This window comes from Xenopus laevis, chromosome 9_10L, assembly GCF_017654675.1.
Source record: "Xenopus laevis strain J_2021 chromosome 9_10L, Xenopus_laevis_v10.1, whole genome shotgun sequence".
Lineage (NCBI taxonomy): Eukaryota > Metazoa > Chordata > Amphibia > Anura > Pipidae > Xenopus > Xenopus laevis.
This window is the reverse complement of record NC_054387.1, coordinates 87112574-87131331: the sequence shown is the minus strand read 5'-3', so window position 1 is coordinate 87131331 and position 18758 is coordinate 87112574. Positions and strand designations below refer to the sequence as shown.

At 39.0% G+C, this 18758-nt stretch overlaps 1 protein-coding gene across 1 annotated transcript; it reads right to left on the bottom strand.

Moving 5' to 3' along the window:
• Nucleotides 1-3978: 3978 nt before the first annotated feature.
• pttg1ip.1.L (pituitary tumor-transforming 1 interacting protein, gene 1 L homeolog) lies at nt 3979-15130 on the bottom strand (the record flags this gene model as incomplete). The annotated part of the gene is given in 7 exon segments (NM_001095772.1): nt 3979-5509; nt 7537-7583; nt 8298-8363; nt 8579-8684; nt 9720-9828; nt 10718-10770; nt 14953-15130. Coding segments are annotated over 7 exon segments (501 nt in total). The 3' UTR covers nt 3979-5465.
• Nucleotides 15131-18758: the final 3628 nt, after the last annotated feature.

The window sequence follows — 18758 nt, the reverse complement described above, 5'->3', positions numbered from 1 at the left end:
ATTTTTTGTGCTTGAGGTTTTTGGCCAAAAACTTGAATTTTTAGAGGAAAAAAAATGTAAATTTTTCAAGATTTTATTATATCCTGAAGCTGCAAAAAGTCAGAATCTGAAAATACTCCATCTCAAACCTGTCGAGGTCCTGTAGAAGTCGATGGCAGATGTCCCTTTTCGGAATCTGCGCTGGGTTTTGTATGATAATACGAAAAAATCGAGCGATTTAAGAGTGAAATCCAAAAAATTCATACGAATTTTTCGGGTTTTTTATTAATAAATAAGGTTAAATCGTGGATGGGTGTTTGCTCCAGTTTGTTTTATTGAAATTATGGGAAGAATTGGAGTTTTAGTATATAACCCTGAGTGCCTGGGTGGAATTTCTATTGCACATAATGTTCAAAATCAGCGAGTTTACATACTAATGTAGCTGGTCCTTCTAAACTATTAAAGAAATGAGTTGAGTAAATTTCAAATGCTCAAGATGTTTAACCTTGTCTTTGTCGACAAGCTTACCATTACCTAAAAAATGAAATACTGTAGTTGAAAATTACTATCTAAGAGCCTTTTGGAAAAGTAGTTTGCAGATAATCCTGCAGCGAAGGCAGGATTGTTTATAAGAGGGAGTAAAGGGGAAGTGTGGGGAGTTTTACATTTTAGACAGCACTTATCCCAAAGAGTATGAACTTATAATGGGCGATCTGCATAAACAAATTAAGTAAATGAATACTCGTTGCTTGTTGTTCTATTTTCACTCATAATTTGGTATCAATGTAATGAGACCAATCGACTGTTCAATAGGGATGGGCGAATTTTTTCGCCTTGTTTCGCCTCAGAAATGAAGCCAGAAAATAAAAGAATTCTTGGTATAACATTCATTTTGATAATGTTGATACAGCCGAACCAGGAAACTGGTTTATCTATTCACCGTTTTACTGTAGATCTCGCTATAGTTTGGTTATTAGGTCTTTTAATAGAAGCCCACTCAGAGTAATCATTCAATACTTTAACACCCAGATATGTCAAAAAGCTAGAATACTATTTAGAAGGGAAGTTCTGTGACAATGCTTTAAATGTTTATGAGGATAGGGAAATATTAAAGGAGAAGGAAAGGCTTGGTGCACTTGGGGGTGCCAAATGTTCGGTACCCCCAAGTGATTGTATTAAGTTACCTGAAACCCCGGGCCAGTGCTCCTATCAGCAGAAAACTGCACCGGCCCCGGGTTATACCAGTGAGCACCACGGAGTGATCTTCTCCCGTCTTCCTCTTTCGCTCGCGCGGCTGTGCATGTGCAGTAGAACGAAAAGCTGAACGTTAACAAAAAGTCGTCTATTTCATTCTACTGCTCATGTGTCTGCCCCGGGAAATTTGAAGAAAGAAGCAAGAAGAGGATCGCTCCGTGGTGCTCACTGGTTTAACCGGTTTACTGGTTTAACCCTGGGCCGGTGCAGTTTTCTGCTGGTAGAAGCTCCAGCCCAGTGTTTCAGTTAAGTCAACCTGACATTTGGCACCCCCAAGTGCACCAAGCCTTTCCTTCTCCTTTAAGGGCTATAGATTTAGAGTAATTGATTCAAATTACTACGGTAGTTGAAATAGTCCAATGTGTCTGTAGGATGTAGCCCAAAAAAATGCTGTGACAGCTTGACTTTGTAAGACTGAAGCGACGCATGGGAATTTTTTTTTTACCACCAGCAATTCACGTTCCCGCTGGTTGGGAAAGCATTTTCTGGAGATTAGTCACCCTCAGAAAAGATCATCTCTTGGACCATTGCCCCTTCTGTGACTGATTTACCTTTACATAACAGAGTCTGGTATCTCCCACACATGATCATTTTAGTATAGCCACTGCTACTTATTTGCCAATCCCATTCCTCCTCTAAAAACACACATCAAAATGCCAAAGGAATGCCCCATGTGCCATGGAAAACTATACCCCCAAAATGAATACCTGAGCAACAGGTAGTTTACATCAAATTAAGTGGCATATTAAAGAATCTTATCAAACTGTAATATCTATTTTTACTTTTTTTTTTATTTTACATCTCTTTGCCTTGAACCATTTTGTGATGGTCTGTGTGCTGCCTCAGAGATCACCTGACCAGAAATACTACAGCTCTAACTGGAACAGGAAGAAGTGTGGAAGCAAAAAAAGAACTCTGTCTGTTAATTGGCTCATGTGACCTAACAAGTATAGTTTGTTTGGTGTGTTTGTGTGCACTGTGAATTATAGGATCCCAGGGGTCTGCCCTTATTTTTTTAAAATTACAATTTTCTATTTATGATTACCCAATGGCACATACTACTAAAAAAAAGTATATTATTATGAAAATGGTTTATTTACATGAAGCAGGGTTTTACATATGAACGGTTTTATGCAATATCTTTTTATAGAGACCTATGTTGTTTGAGGAGTATAGATTTCCTTTAATAATGCCATTTCAAAGCCACAATCTATTCTAGATTGTACTTCTGCCTATAGCTTCTGCTTTTTTAACCATCAAAACCTCAACAACTGTTAAGACACCATGCCTATGTCCTAAAATGATGCTGCGATTTAAAGCTGACCAATGGCAAATGGAGATTACAGTGACCTTATGACTTAGAAGCAAACGTCTTCTAGAAATTATTTTCAGATGTTGATCTCTTACCTTATTGATCAAAGGTGGAGTATTAATCCCTGAATCTTACCAAGTAACAGGAGTTAAGCCAGGTCTGTGTCAGTTTCCGAATGAATTTTGGAACTACAACACAGGATATGTTCCAAAATCCATATACAGAAACAATCTTTATGTTCTCAAACAATGAATAAATTCAGTTTTAAAATAGCAACACATCCTGCATTTGATTTCATGTGACTTAGAAAAAAATGCAAAGAATGTAGTTAATGTAAAATTCTGGATATGGTGAATTTTCCATCAATATTTGACAATTCTTAATTACAGGGAAGGTCCAGCCCTATACATTTTTGCAACTAAGCTTATCAAAACCTTATAGGGATCCTGTCATCGGAAAACATGTTTTTTTCAAAACGCATCAGTTAATAGTGCTACTCCAGCAGAATTCTGCACTGAAATCCTTTTCTCAAAAGAGCAAACAGATTTTTTATATTCAATTTTGAAATCTGAAATGGGGCTAGACATTTTGTCAATTTCCCAGCTGCCTCTGGTCATGTGACTTGTGCCTGCACTTCAGGAGAGAAATGCTTTCTGGCAGGCTGCTGTTTCCTTCTCAGTGTAACTGAATGTGTCTCAATGAGACATGGGTTTTTACTATTGAGTGTTGTTCTTAGATCTACCAGGCAGCTGTTATCTTGTGTTAGGGAGCTGTTATCTGGTTACCTTCCCATTGTTCTTTTGTTTGGCTGCTGGGGGGAAAAAGGGAGGGGGTGATATCACTCCAACTTGCAGTACAGCAGTAAAGAGTGATTGAAGTTTATCAGAGCACAAGTCACATGACTTGGGGCAGCTGGGAAATTGATGTCTAGCCCCATGTCAGATTTCAAAATTGAATATAAAAAAATCTGTTTGCTCTTTTGAGAAATGGATTTCAGTGCAGAATTCTGCTGAAGCAGCACTTTTAACTGATTCATCTTGAAAAAAATGTTTTTTCCCATGACAGTATCCCTTTAAATGTTGCAACAGCCCAACATTATTAGCCGTGTTTGTAAACTTTTAAATGTAAAAATGAACGTTCTGCAAATGTGCAAAAAGGTTCAACTTAAATCCTTTTGGAAATGTAGGGATTTAGGTCAAGCTGGTAAAATTGTTGGTATGGATACACAATTGAATGGATTTTGGTTAAATTTGCATTGCTTGCTTAAAACATGCCAAATAATCAGGAATATGACCAGTTATCCAACTAATTGGTCCTATGGTCAGTACAATGATTTATTTTCACAGCCTGTTAGATCTTAATCCTTTTGAATGTGATGCTTGCAGCAGTCCAGGGTATCAGGATTGCAGCAGGAAAAACGACAGGTTACATAATACCTTTTAAAGGTTTTATTGGATAATTTATACAAAAAATTTGCCATAAAACAGATTAAGATACAATAACGAATAACTGTAGAAATGATGCAGAAAAAAAAAAGTCACCTATGTACAATGTTAGTTACTATTATGAATATAGACCTTTTGCGTTCAAGAGAAATACTACCCCTATTTATAAGTAGTGTATATTTTCCATTTATAGACCCTTAATAAACAGCAAATATAAAGTGGTGGCTTTCTGAAGGTGCAAAAATCAATATAGGGTAGTTGTAAATGAGCATAATAAAATATGCCATCATCATGTACCATCTAGTTAAAGGGAAAGTAAATGGTGAGTAAACATTACTTATACATAAATCTATTTTCCGTAAATGCTATTAAGCAAAAAAAAAAAATCTAATTCATAATCGTGAAAGGCACTAGTTATTGTAATAATCTATGGCACTTCTACAGGGGCATTTCATTCTTCATAGAGTCATGGGCGTTGAAAGTGTTGCTTAGAAAAGTTAACCCTCTATAGTTTGACTATAGCTCTGAAAATAAAGCAATTAATTGTATTTTTATGTCCAGGAAAGAGGCCAAGATATGGCAGTATATATAGGTGTGTATAATTAAATATATATACGTAAACACTTCAGTCTTCTAGGAGTGTTTTAAGCATAAAAATGCAGGTCTTTTTAGCTTGTTATAGAATATTTGTTCACATTTTTCCCCTAGCAATTAAATCTCACTAAGGCATATACATAGGCTCTCAAAAAATATTTGAGGTTTCTTTGGCAACTGAAATAAGCACTATATTTTTCACAGGTTCTTGTCCTCCTCAAAATGTATATGGTAGCAATTATGCGTGTTCACAGTATATAAACAACATGGGAATGTCAACTGCCCCCTACTTTACTAAGCAATCAACACATACACCATTGCCCAATATATATGTTGTACCTTTCTTTATGTCTTCAAATATAGTCATCCCTAAAAGCTTTAACTATTTGCTGTGCAAGGACTTCTTTTATAATTTAGCAGGGCAGAATATATGCAGTTATCAAGTGTGGAATAAAGGTAGACTAAATGGAAGGAATAAATAAGAGTACAGCATAAGACTGATAGCAAATTCTGCCAGTGAAATAACCTGCTCTAGTAATGTGTTGTAAAGCAAAGTCCATCCCGTGTCACTAAAACAGCAGGTCATTAGGACAGTACTTCAAATGGCAGCAATATGGCTACTTCTATACATGAATGAAATTGTTTAGTGTTTATCAGTTAGAAAAAATACTAAGGTAAAAATAAATGTTCCGAAAAATGGTTAAGCTTGAAGGATTTGGGTCAAGGTGGTTAAATTATTGCTATGGATACATAACGGAGCGGCTTTTGGTTAAACTTGCATCACTGGCTTTAAAGGTGCCAAAAGATCAGGAATAATTCTGTAAAGAACACTTTCAGCTGTCCTTGCTTCAGCCGACAGATTGGGGACAATGTCCAGGACATTAATTCTCAAACTTGTTATAAGGGTTATCTTCTTTAAATAAACCTGGAGAGATAGAGAAACAATTGTGAGTGGAATTATCAAGCTGATGAGTTTGTTCAATTACAGTGCATTCTTGGTAATGGTCTTCACTGTGGAGCCCCTGAAACTACAGCTATGCATGCAATGTGGGAGTGGAGCAGGGATTAAAACAGGGAATCACTTATAGATGTATGTTAATTGGCTGGGGCTAAAACGCTCCTTGCTTTTTCACTATAGCCCCTGAGTTAAGGGGAAGTGTACCATGGTCTTATGACTCAGTCACATGTTTACTGGGGGACTTGATTTTAAATGCCAATAGTGTAGGAAGGAAATTATTCACAGGTGTATGTTTGTTGACTGAGGCTTAAAAGCTCCCAACTTTCCCACTAGAGCTTCTGAGCTAAGAGTAGTTGTACAATGGTCTTACTGCTCAGTCACACTGGTCACTGGGGGACTTGATTTTAAATGCACTACAAACTTATAATGCTCACAAACAGTGTAGGACTCACAGACAATGAGGGGCTTTGACATGGCATGTGAGCATACATACCAAAGTGTGGCACTAACACCTCATTTTTTGTAATTATTTTATAAAGGCAAATTTATCTCTCTGTGTACAAATATTGGCTTTTTATTGTTTATGGCAGCTGGTCAACTCCAGAATGTGGGTTAAACCGAGCTCTGAGACAATGGTGTCTACGGCAGCTGGTCAACTCCACAGTGTGCATTAACTCAAGGGATGAAAACATAATTGTGCCTCTTTATAGGTCCCTGGTGAGGCCTCATCTGGAGTATGCAGTTCAGTTTTGGACTCCAGTCCTTAAGAGGGATATAAATGAGCTGGAGAGAGTGCAGAGACTGAGTGCAACTAAATTGGTTAGAGGCGTGAAAGACTTAAATTATGAGGGTAGACTGTCAAGGTTGTGGTTGTTTTCTCTGGAAAAAAGGTGCTTGCGAGGGGACATGATTACACTTTACAAGTACATTAGAGGACATTACAGACATATAGCAGGGTTCCTTTTTACCCATAAAGTGGATCACCGTACCAGAGGCCACCCCTTTAGACTAGAAGAAAAGAACTTTCATTTGAAGCAACGTAGGGGGTTCTTCACAGTCAGGACAGTGAGGTTGTGGAATGCACTGCCGGGTGATGTTGTGATAGCTGATTCAGTTAATGCCTTTAAGAGTGGCTTGGATGATTTTTTGGACAGACATAATATCAAAGGCTATTGTGATACTATGCTCTATAGTTAGTATAGATATGGGTATACAGAATTTATGTAAAAGTAGGGAGGGGTGTGTGTATGGATGCTGGGTTTTCATTTGGAGGGGTTGAACTTGATGGACTTTGTCTTTTTTCAACCCTGTGTAACTGTGTGTGAGCTAGACCGAGCGCTGACGATTTTTTTCTGTGTTTCGGGTGGGGGAAATCAGCCAGGTGATGTGCCTGGCTTAAAATGCCTGGGTAGAAAACTGGTGAGAAGGAAATGCCCAGTTTTTATTAATAGGGTAGCTGTGTCTTCACTGCCTACAGCCAGTTATAACCATCACCATATCACTGTGAATCTATATTAACTATGCATTTTTAAAATAACAGAAGGAGGAAAACGTTTTAAAAAAATGTTGTGCATCTAAAGCTGGCCATAGATGCAAAGATCCAATCATACGAATCATCGTAGGATCGGACTTTCCCATCTCCCGACCTGCCACTAACCATTCTGATCAAATAAAGTAGTAAAAGAACAGATCAGCCGATGTTCTGCCCGACAGCAATCGTACGAAAGTTATGTCTGACAAAAGCTAGTGACAGTCTCCCTCTGAAAATCGTACGATCGGCAATACATGCAGAGATATTACCCGCAGCCGACAGAAATTTTTTAACCTGTCCGATCGACCAAACTACCGATCTGCGCCGGACAAAAAATGTCAGGACTTTCCACACACTGAAAATCGTATGAATCCTCGATTCGTACGATCAGATCTTTGCGTCTATGGCCAGCTTAAGAAATGTACGATCATGTGGTTGTGCTGTGTAATAGAATTCAAGTTACCATATTTCTTCCTTATTTCATCATGGCGACTCTTCATTTCAGTCCTCCTGTAAAATAAAACTCTTAGGTTAGCCATACAGTATATTCTAGCAGCAAAATTGATCACCTGGATAAAACCTAATAGTCCTGTGCTCCTAATATACGTATTTCTATAGTTAAACAAAAGAAGTAAATACTTGCACTTTATAGATATTTTACATCATTCACTGTAATGTTATAAGAGGGGTTGTTCACCTTCAAATTAACTTTTAGTATGAAGTACTGAGTGATATTCTAAGACAATTTGCAAATGGTTTTTGTTTCTTATTATTTGTGGTCTTTGAGTTAATTTAGATTTTTATTCAGCAGCTCTTCGGTTTGCAATTTTAGCAATCTTGTTGCTAGGGTCCAAATCACCCTAGCAACTACACATTGATTTGAATAAGAGAATGGTATATGAATAGGAGAGGGACTGAAGAGAAAGATCAGTAATAAAAAGTAACAACAATACATGTTTAGCCATACAGAGCAATTGTTTTAAGAGGGGGTCTACTGATGTGCAGACTAGCCCAATACCTGCGGGAGGGGGTTTTGGCTACCTTCTCTCCCCACCGGCGACCTTACACTTCCCGCTTCCGACTTCTGGTTTTATAATTTTACAATTCATTTTATAGCAGTTAGGAACTGCTTTATAAACCAAGAGCAAAGCCCTGGAACCAAAATATAAATCGTACATGTTAATTAGCAATATTTCAAAACTACTAAAGGAAGCCTCCAGTTACCTTTCTTCCTGACGGGCTCGTCTGTGCTCCTTTTCTCGTATTTCTCTTTCATCCTCCTGGCTAGTGCTGTTAAAAATAAAATTGCTCAGTAAATGGACAAATATCCCGTTGAGTGCAAATTCATGCAATGGCAAGACATGAAAGGTTCACAAAACCAATATCATAACTGCAATACAAATAGATTTGATCTGTGTTGAATAATCTCAAACAGAAGAATAGGCTAAACTGGTTATGAATGATATAATCTTTTCTTGAATATTATATATTCTTGGGATACTTGCTTTCTTGGCTTCTTCTTTCTGCAGCAGCAGCAACAGCAAATGACCAGACCGAGAATAAGGCTTCCACCAATAACTGACATAGTGATGATCATGGCTTCAAAATTCACTGAAAATTAGAAGTTAGAATAAAATGAGTTTGTGTTGCACAAGCTGAACTGTATTTTATAAGAAATCACAGATTTTTTTTTTATTATTTATTTTATTAGCGTCCTAGTTATAAGCACAGTATTCAGGAAGAAAATAGCTATGATGATCCAACATAAAAATGATAGCAAAGTGCCAATGGCAGGCTCATAAAAGGCCGCATATAGGCCTGAAACGTTGCTAAACGGGTCTGCCATGAGAATTTTTTTAACCACGTGGTGCTGTGCTGAACTAATTCTACTAATTGGAGTGGAGGATGGACGACTGATGGTACGGACACCTTTTTGCTTGTGAAGCTGGGGCATTTGAGCTGACTCGAAATTCCTGCAAATGGCCAGCTCATGTCAAGCCTGCAAATAGCACATTATGAAATCCACTTATCTGATTCCATTAGAAGTGTACAGGTATAGGATCTGTTATCCAGAATGCTCGGGACCTGGGGTTTTCCGGATAATGGATCTTTCCGTAATTTGGATAGTTATACCTCAAGTCTACTAAAAAATCATGTAAACATAAAATAAATCAAATATTAGGTTTTGCTTCCAATAAGGATTAATTATAGCTTAGTTTGGATCGAGTACAATGTACGGTTTTATTATTACAGTGAAAAAGGAAATAATTTAAAAAAATTGTTTTGGATAAAATTGAGTCTATGGGAGACAGCGTTTCCATAATTCAGAACTTTCTGGATAATGGGCTTCCCGATAACAGATCCTATACCTGTACAGTAACAGTAGAAGCAGTTCAATGAATTGCATTCAATGAATAGGGCTTGAACATACTTTTTGCCTTTTGTTTTAGCCTTTTGTTTTAATTGTGAAAAATCTATGGTTTTTGCCATTTCCTTAGCTAAATAGGGAAGAGAGGGAATGAGATACGAGACAAAGATAAACAGAGGGAGCCATTGAGAACCCTTAACCCTCCACTGCATCATTATCTGCACACATCCATATATCCATGAGGTAACTCAGTTTCAATCTGTAAAATGGACACTCACCCCAACAAACTCCCCAGCGGGCATCCCGCAGTTTACACAGTGAGGAAGGAGGAAGGACATTCTTAACTGGATATTCCACGCATTTAGAATCTGTATTGCACCAGAGGCACTGGAACACAGAAGCAGAACAAATGTCATTGTCACTGAAATAGCCAGAATTAGCCATTTAGGCTCATCTTTTTCCTTAAAGCTTCAAAGGAAAACCAAAAACGCACACACAAAAGTTTATTTTAATGATTTTCCAAATCAGGATATAAATGTTGCCATGTTTTAAAATGGTACTGTGCCTGTGTGCTAGTTGGGACTCAAATAGACTCGAAGGCAACATGCGTCAGGCCGTGTGTACTCTAGAAATACATGGTAATGGTGCATCGAATCAAAGTACTCGTGATTATGGAGTTCATTCAAAGAACTGAGTATTGGTGCCACATAATGCACATAACGAATGCACCAGAAGACTTGCTCATTATGCACATGCATGTCAGCAAACATGGCCGTTTGCAGTAGTGTAAAACAGTATCGTTTCCTTCAGTCAGAGCATGTGTTGTTTTAGCTTAGGGACGCCTTCAAATATTGGTGGTTACAAATAGGCCTGGTTTTATATACTTCCCTGTTACAGCACAGTTTATATGTTACAAATAAGATTGGGACGGCTGCTGTATAATGGTGTGATCATAATCTCAGCACTAAAAGAGCCAAAAAATATCAGCTTGGAAATATTTGTGACTTTGTCACCCCAGGCAAGGCTTCTTACCAAACCTGGCACTGGATATGACCATATAATTCCCCTGATAACTGAACTTGGGAAATAAATAGCAATGGATTCCAAATACTCCTACTTCATTACTCACTCTTGCCCAGCTCATAAAGTATTATGACACACGACAATTTAAAGTAAACATATAATTGGTAGTACGCGGTATAACAGATGCCGAATACACTGTGTAAGTACCAACCACAAGTCCTATAAAGATTTCTTTAAAATTAGTAGAAGTTACCTTGACATTCTGCAGGCATTTATCACAGCTTGTGTTGTTCATGAGAGAGCATTCTGCAAAGCAAACCACAAGGCATTCACTGTAAATACGGAAGGAGGATTTCAAAACATTACAAAATAGGTTAGCAGCAATCATATATGTATAGTATTTACCATAGAGGCCAAACAAGGCGGAACATTAAAGACATTAATAGTTTTTAAATTACTTGTCAAAGCTTGTGATTAACCCGAATATAAATACTCACTGCTAGGCAATGCATTTACCCCCATTAGTGAGACTGGGACCAAAGAAAGCTGAAGTCTTGGCACCAACATGCTGGTGTTTTGGTTTCTGTGCTGCAGATTCTATGATCTACACCACTTAAATAGTTATGAGTAAAGGCTAGAATGGGAGATATATGTGGAGCTAGAATGGCAGAAGAATGATTTGCATGTTGTATATCTATAGGCTGGGGCCTAGTGCCTCTACTTGGATCATATATAAGACACAGGTGGATCTATTAAACTTTCATTCAGATGCAATTGTCCATGCCATCGAGACTAGTTGGCCAACATTTACATGGCTAAATGATACAGCATATAGAATAATGGTCTAGCCAAAACTGCCAAGGTCTCAGCAGTATTAATAATGGCCACAACCTTCCTTTTACCTTCAATTGCACCAATAAAATACCAGTAGAACAGGGTGTTTGAGGCATGCCATCTGGCCAGCGTAAATGACACTTTTCGTAACAGAGAGAATCCATAGGTTTTTTCATAGGCTGTTCCACAAAACTATACCAGCACATATCTCTGCAGTACTAAGCATAGTTCTCCCAAAAATATTTTGAGCACAGTGGCCCTAGGTTACAGCTGATACGCACATTCATTTAAAAAACTAGACTGTAAATATATTTATAATTTAAAGGGGAAGTTAGTATTGAACCTATTCCAAGGTCTGTTATAAATACAGAACCCTATTGAGGGCCAAACTGAATGGGAGAAGATCTGGCATAGAACTGATACCTACATATTCTCTGCAGCCCACTAAGTCTTAACAAAAGACTGGGACAACCAAATACTGAACAAACATACTCAAAGGCATAACTACACTCAAAATTCCAGATAAACTCACAGGGTTGGCACTAGCTAAAAGCAAACCGCATGACAGCATACAGACATATCAGATATGCTGTAAGAGCACAAATACTCCACTCCCTAGCTTCCTTCCCATAAGGCCCAACCATACATTCAGCAGTCGGGACCAAAACACTACTCTGCAATGAGGGATTACACAGTTTTTCCATTATCTTTCTCTTAAAAAAAAAAAAGATCCAAAACATTTCCTACAGGAAAAATGCATATTGTGCAGAAAATACATTTAATCAAAACGCTTTATAAAGCCCATGTATAAAGAAAGAGAGGGTGTGTGTGTGTGTGTGTGTGTGTGTGTTTTAAAGTTATAGAACCGGACACACAGAAATAAAGCATGCCATGTGAAAAATGCAATGAACAATGTGTTCTGACTGGCTGTCATGTGAATGGCATGCCTTCCTTACAGCCAAACGCACATCATGCTGCTCATGCTCTCCAATAAATAGTTTTACTAGGGCGAGTAACCTGGCCCTGTGTGCTGACTTGGTAGTTTGGTCATTTCTGGATGATTTCAAAGATCTGGCATTTGGTTCAGCACATGTTGCACTTATAGCAACTCCAACAGCACATACCAGTATTTTCCTTCAGGTTTCTCTCTTCTCTCCCATTTGTCTGTTCTATTAGCACTTACATACTTCCCCTTTGCATGGAGGGCAATGAATACAAGTCTCATGATTGCACATGAAAGAGAAGAACATGGGATCAGATTATATAATAACTCTCTATGAGCTGATTTAAAGGCATATTTTTTCGGTTATTTTTGAGGTGTTTGAACAATGTTTTTCTATTCCGTCACCTCCCTTCGGCTCTATTATGTGGTGTAAAAAAAAACGGCAGAATAATTCCGCACACATCGCCGCGTAAAAAACAGCGTCATTTCTTATACAGGAACTTACAAAGGTCTGAAGCAATGTAAAATAACAGTAGCAAATCCGGCATCTACATGGCATAAAATAAAACACACCTTGATAAATTTGCAGTTTATTTTACACAGCTTTTTGGCGAATTTCGTTTTACACAGCATAATAAATAGGCCCCTAAGTTGTCCAGTTTATGAAGAATCTTCGAGCCGCACTAGTCCAGTAAAGTCAATGTGGAATTATGCTTGCCATAGATGATGATCACAATATAAGGGAGAGTCCAGTGTATAGTGAGGCTTTTCCCTTGTATTGTAATTTGTCAGTGATGATTCAGATGGGTGAGGCAGAGTGCAGACTATGATGCTAATCATGTGAGGCTTCAGGGAGAAACTCTATTCAATAGAGTAGACTATTTACTAGACCTGCACTTCACAGAACTTCCATACATATGTATTTATATTAATGAGCTGCTTTACAAGCCTACAGGTGGACAAAATGGCTTTGCTTTTCCTGAAACACATGTTTATTTGCTGGGGCAACCTACCCAACAGCCACAGACTGCTGTAAAGACATTCAACATGAATGTTCGCATAGTGTGTTTTTAAAAGGGGATGTTCACATTCATATTCACTTTTAATATGTTAAGGGTTTCCAATTATTAGTATTTTTATCCTGCATAATTCCAGCATGCAACTAAAAATGGTTAGTTGGTTGTCAGGGTCGATGACCCAGCAATCATAAAAAGAGACATCGATAAGACTGTATGGGTTAATATTTGTTGTTATTCTCAATTTTAATTTTTAGATTCTTTCTTAATATATTTGTAAAGCAATTGAAAACAACTGGACTGAAAAAGAGTGTTTGGAAGGTGAACAACCCCTTAAGTAATCCGGTATCTAGTGGGCAAACAACAGTGCCTTCTTGGTAATATTAATCAGTTACATTTCAACTATGAATCTCTCAAAAATGGGAGAACCATGGATTCTCTCGGCTAGAAGAAAAGATTTGAGGGCATCGTCTGGTGTGCCCTAGATATGAAATTTTCTGTTGATCCCATGCTGTGCCAGTCCAACACTGCATACCCCGTTTCTCAAAAAGCTTCCAAAATTGATTATATTAGTTTCTTTTAGCTGTGTGTCAATGAAACTTTTTGTTACACCACTGAAATCGCACCATATGGATGTTACCTAGTTGCTATTTTCCCAGCAGTCCCTGAATATAAACAATCCTTGAAGCCAACTCTTCAACAGTAACATCAAAAAAGTGTTTTAAAGTAATGAAAATATCATTTACTGTTGCCCTGCACTGGTAACACTTATGCGTTTGCTTCAGAAATACTACTATAGTTCATTTAAACTGTTGTGTAGCAATGGCGGAAATTGAAAACAGGCTTTATGGCACAGCTTATATAGTGAATAACAGTATGGTCTACAGAGCTTACCTGCTGTGTAACCTGTGCCTTTTCTCCTTTGAATGGCTGCCCCCATGGCTACACAGTAGCTTATTTATATAAACAATAGTAGTGTTTCTGAAGCAAACGCAGCCGTTTTACTAGTGCAGGGCAACAGTGCATTATATATTTTTTTAATTAAAACACTTGTTTTTTAATGTTACTGTTCCTTTAAGAAAAAAGATAAAAGTTGATATTTTCCACCAAATAAGAATCCTACTACATAAGCAGCACAGTGGCCCAGTCAGTAGCAGTAACACTGGCTTAGGGCTGTTAAAGGGTTACATTTGCCCATTTCTCAAGACTCTCATTACTTTGAATGTGTCCCCAGCAACCCATGGGAGTGTATTTGTACAGAAGGGAGGCTGCTGAGGGGTTAGTACTTCCCCTGAGATGGAGCATTCCTATAGCCATGGCTGCCAAACAGACTCCAACACAGTGCAAAGCATTATGGGTACAGACAACGATGATCATGTGTGTCAGGGGCTTCACATTAGTACTATAGCTGTTGTCTTTCCTGCTATGAGCAATCCTCTCATATAGAAGAGTTCCTCAACCTGTCGCTTCCTTCTGTGTACAACTACAACTCCCAGGGTTCCTCGGCACTTGGAAACGAGGACTTTAAATCATAAATGTAGAAGAGGTCGCACAGTCCTGCAGTGTAAGCACGAGAGGAAGGTTAGGGATAGCGCTATGATCTAACTAGTTTCCCTGTCTCTCATACGCCCCCGCAACACTAAAAATGTAGTCCGGTACTTGATATAAAGATTTCGTACAATCGAATGCTCTTACCTGTGTCTGCCGCCATGGCAGTGGTCAGAGCAAGCAGTACACACACCAACACACTCACACAGCGCCCAGGCTCCATGTTTGAACTCCTCGGACTTTCTTAGCGTTCTGTTGTCTCCTTCAAGCGCCTACCTCTATCCGCCCACAGCACGTGACCCAGAGCGCACACAACCCACGTCACGTGGTGCCCCAAACATGTAAATACCATACAGCTCTGCTTCCTGTAGCTGTGCTTAGTTCACCGAAAGGACTTTTGGTGAGTAATGTCGCCAGGGTTGCTGGGACTAATCTTCAAAACCAGCCCAAGTCAGCAACAAAACCAGCCCAAAACTAGCCAAGAGGCATTTCAAAAGTAGCACAAAAATAGCACAGTTTGTGCAGAGAAAAAGTCTAAAAATAAATGAATATCTATGAAAATATGCTTTTTTCAAACGTTTCCATGAAACAAAATGAGACAGATTTGCAGCCACCTTTTCTGGAAAAAAATACCGGCTTTCCTATATATTTATCTTTTTTCCCTATTAATAACATTGGGATCAATACCGTCCTGGTGGCAACCCTATACACACTACAGACCTTATTAGCCCCATACGTCAAGCCAGGTCTGGACTGGGATTCAAAATACCCTGGCATTCCAAGTAAAAAGAGGCCCAAACAGCCCCCTCTAGCCCACTTAATAGTGACTTTCTATGGGACCGTACAGCAGACCATCTTACATACCTCCCAACATTTTGGAAGTAAAAAGAGGGGCAAAAAATTTTTTAGCGCACGTAGCGCAGCAAATTTTTTGACCACACCCCTTTCTGTGGCCACACCCCCTAATTACCATGTTTGTTTTACAAAATTTGGCAGGTTATGAAAGTTTGAAAATATTTCTCCTTATCTAAACTGTGTTTTTGTGTCTCAAAATTGTTACAAAGTATCTTATTTGCACCTGTTAGCTGTTCTGGGCTCTCTGCTAAAAGCCAATAAAGTGAGAAACTTTGTTTCTTTTTCTGGCTGTTTAGTTCACAGAAAAGAGGGTCTTTCCAGTACAAATGAGGGACTGCGGGTTGAGCTGTCAAAAGAGGGACTGTCCCTCCAAAAAAGGGACAGTTGGGAGGTATGCATCTAGCACTTGCCAGAACCCACAGAGTGCCAGTCCAGGACTGCTTCAAGCATAATTGTGGCAATGCCTCAAAATCTGTGTTGCACTTTGATGCAGATCAGATGGAACCTAGAGCTGTCCACTTTTAAAAGTAAGATATGGGGGGAGGTGTGCCGCCGTAAAATTTCCAGGTTTGTAGTGCAAAACCACTCCAGAAGCCACCAAAACCGTGCTGCACATGCACACTTCACTCCAGTGACAGAATTGAAATGTTCTGCGCATTCGGACACCGGATGTTTGCCTAATAGTCAGAAATCGGAGTGACGGGAGACCTGGGGACACAGAGGAAGTTCTGGTAATTCCTGATAAAATCAGGGGAGTTGGCAGCTCTGGGAACCAGGGTATGGAACCAGTCCCAAACTTGAATTAAATAGGCCCTGGCATTTCAGGTACCCAGAGGCCCAAACAGCCTCTCACAGGCCAAATAAATAGTGACTGTCTATGGCAACTTACAGCAGCCCCTCTGCCATTTGTCAGTATTTGTTTGCCACAGATTGTCTGTCTGAAACCCATTATCCAGAATGCCTGGGAGCTGGGGTTTTCCAGATAAAGCATCTTTCTGTAAGTTGGATCTCCATACATTAAGGGTGTTTTTTACTAAACCATGATTTTTTTCTGGTCTGGGTTTTTTGAGCAAAAACTTACATTTTTGTGGAAAAAAAACCTAAAATTTTTCTAAATGTATTAAAGCCCAAAGCTGCAAAAAGTCCAAATCCGAAAATCTGCCATCTAAAACTTGTCAAGGTTATGTATAAGTCAGTGGGAGATATCCCTTTTACAATTTGAAGATATTGTGATCTGCGCTGGGTTTCGTCCGATAATCTGAAAAATGCGGGGTTTTCGTGTGATAATCTGCAAAAACTGAGCGAGACAATTCGGGTTTTTTCTTGATTTTATCGAGTTTTTCCCCCGACCTGACTTATAGGATTGTTTTTGCCTCTAATAAGGATTAATTATATTTTAGCTGGGATGAAGTACAAGGTGCTGTTTTGTTATTACAGAGAAAAGGGAAATCAATTTTAAAAATCTATATTATTTGCTTAAAATGGAGTCTATGGGAGTTGGCCTTCCCATAAATCTGAGCTTTCTGGATAATGGGTTTCTTGATAATAGATCCCACGTACTTCTGGCACTTTCCATCTAAATGACATCTGCAGCAGATTCTTAGGATACAACTGCATTGTGTTACTACCACTAACTTTGGAGGGTGTGGTAGCTCCAGGGTTCTCCTGTGTCAATAGTGCTTCAAACGTGTGCTCTCTCTCCAAGTGAGCAAGCATCCTGGTTACATTAAAATTTAGCTCCAAGGTATTCTTGGTATTTAAGTTGAGTTATAGAAATGTTAATAGGGTCATATGGCACAAGTACTAAACTAAACAAAATTATGTCCATTGTTTGCTGCCCACAGTTTGGGGCTGCCATCTGAGGTAAGTTGCTCAACCTGCCTCATTGGAGCAAAGCCCCTTGTGCTAAAGCAGTAATGGGGGAATGTAATAAAAGTTGCAAAGAGCAAAACTGTTATTACATTGCGAATTTTAATTGCGCATTGCCCAATTTTAAGAAGTGCTTGAAGGTGTCGTAATCTTTTGGAGCAAACATAACTTTTTCAGTAAGAAGTTTTATTACATTCACTGCGCACTAGAGCTAACTATTAAACTTGCAAACCTATTTCCACTGTCGGAAGTGGTCGCTAAACACATTCAAAAGCTATATTGAATTCGCACAAAGGCAAATTTTTCGCACAGAGGCATAACTTTTCGGATTGCGAATATTTTTCCGTTACCAACTTACATTGCCCCAAAAGGGTTGCAAAAACATACCCCATAGTGTGCATTCAAAAAGCCCCGCCAATGGAGGCTAGTAAGTATTCTTTTGCAGCCTGAACACGGGGGTCATTCTTCCACTGTATAGAGCTCTGGTAAGGCCCCATCTAGAATATGCCGTACAGTTTTGGTCTCCATTACTCAGGACATTATTGTATTAGAGAGGGTACAGAGAAGGACAACTAAGCTGGTAAAAGGTATGGAAAATCTTAGCTATGAGAAAAGACTGGCCAAATTGGGGATGTTCACACTGGAGAAGAGGCGCATAAGGGAAGATATGATAATTATGTATAACAGTGGAGTAACTACCGGGGGAGCAGGGGGTGCGATTGGGCCAGGGCCCGCACCCCCTCAGGGCCCCCCGGTAGCTTGCGCACCACTGAGTTCTTTAGTAATTGCGGCCGTATGGAGGGGGCGGGGGCTCGGCTACACATCCCGCGCCATGGCCTGCCGCCCTCTAGTTACGTTACTGATGTATAAATATATAAGGGGATCATTTAATAATCTCTCTAATGCTTTATTTACCAGTAGATCTAAAATTAAAGCAATTCAGAAGTCCATTAGTTTGGATTCTCTGCCTTGGAAATCCAGGAGCTAAACATGGAACTCTATCCCTGCACTTAACTTATGACATTCCTTTCCTGCTTTTCACACTATGTCATGTCTTTCAGTGCTGGTTGCGTGGCTGGTAATGCAGTTATTCATTTTAAATGAGCCCAAAAGTTAGCTCTGCATATTAAAATAGATATTTAGTTTGCGTTTTGAGCAGAGCATTGTCTACAAACATCCCCATTTGCATCTTATTATGCAGGTTTCTCACAAAGTTGAGAATTAGCGGT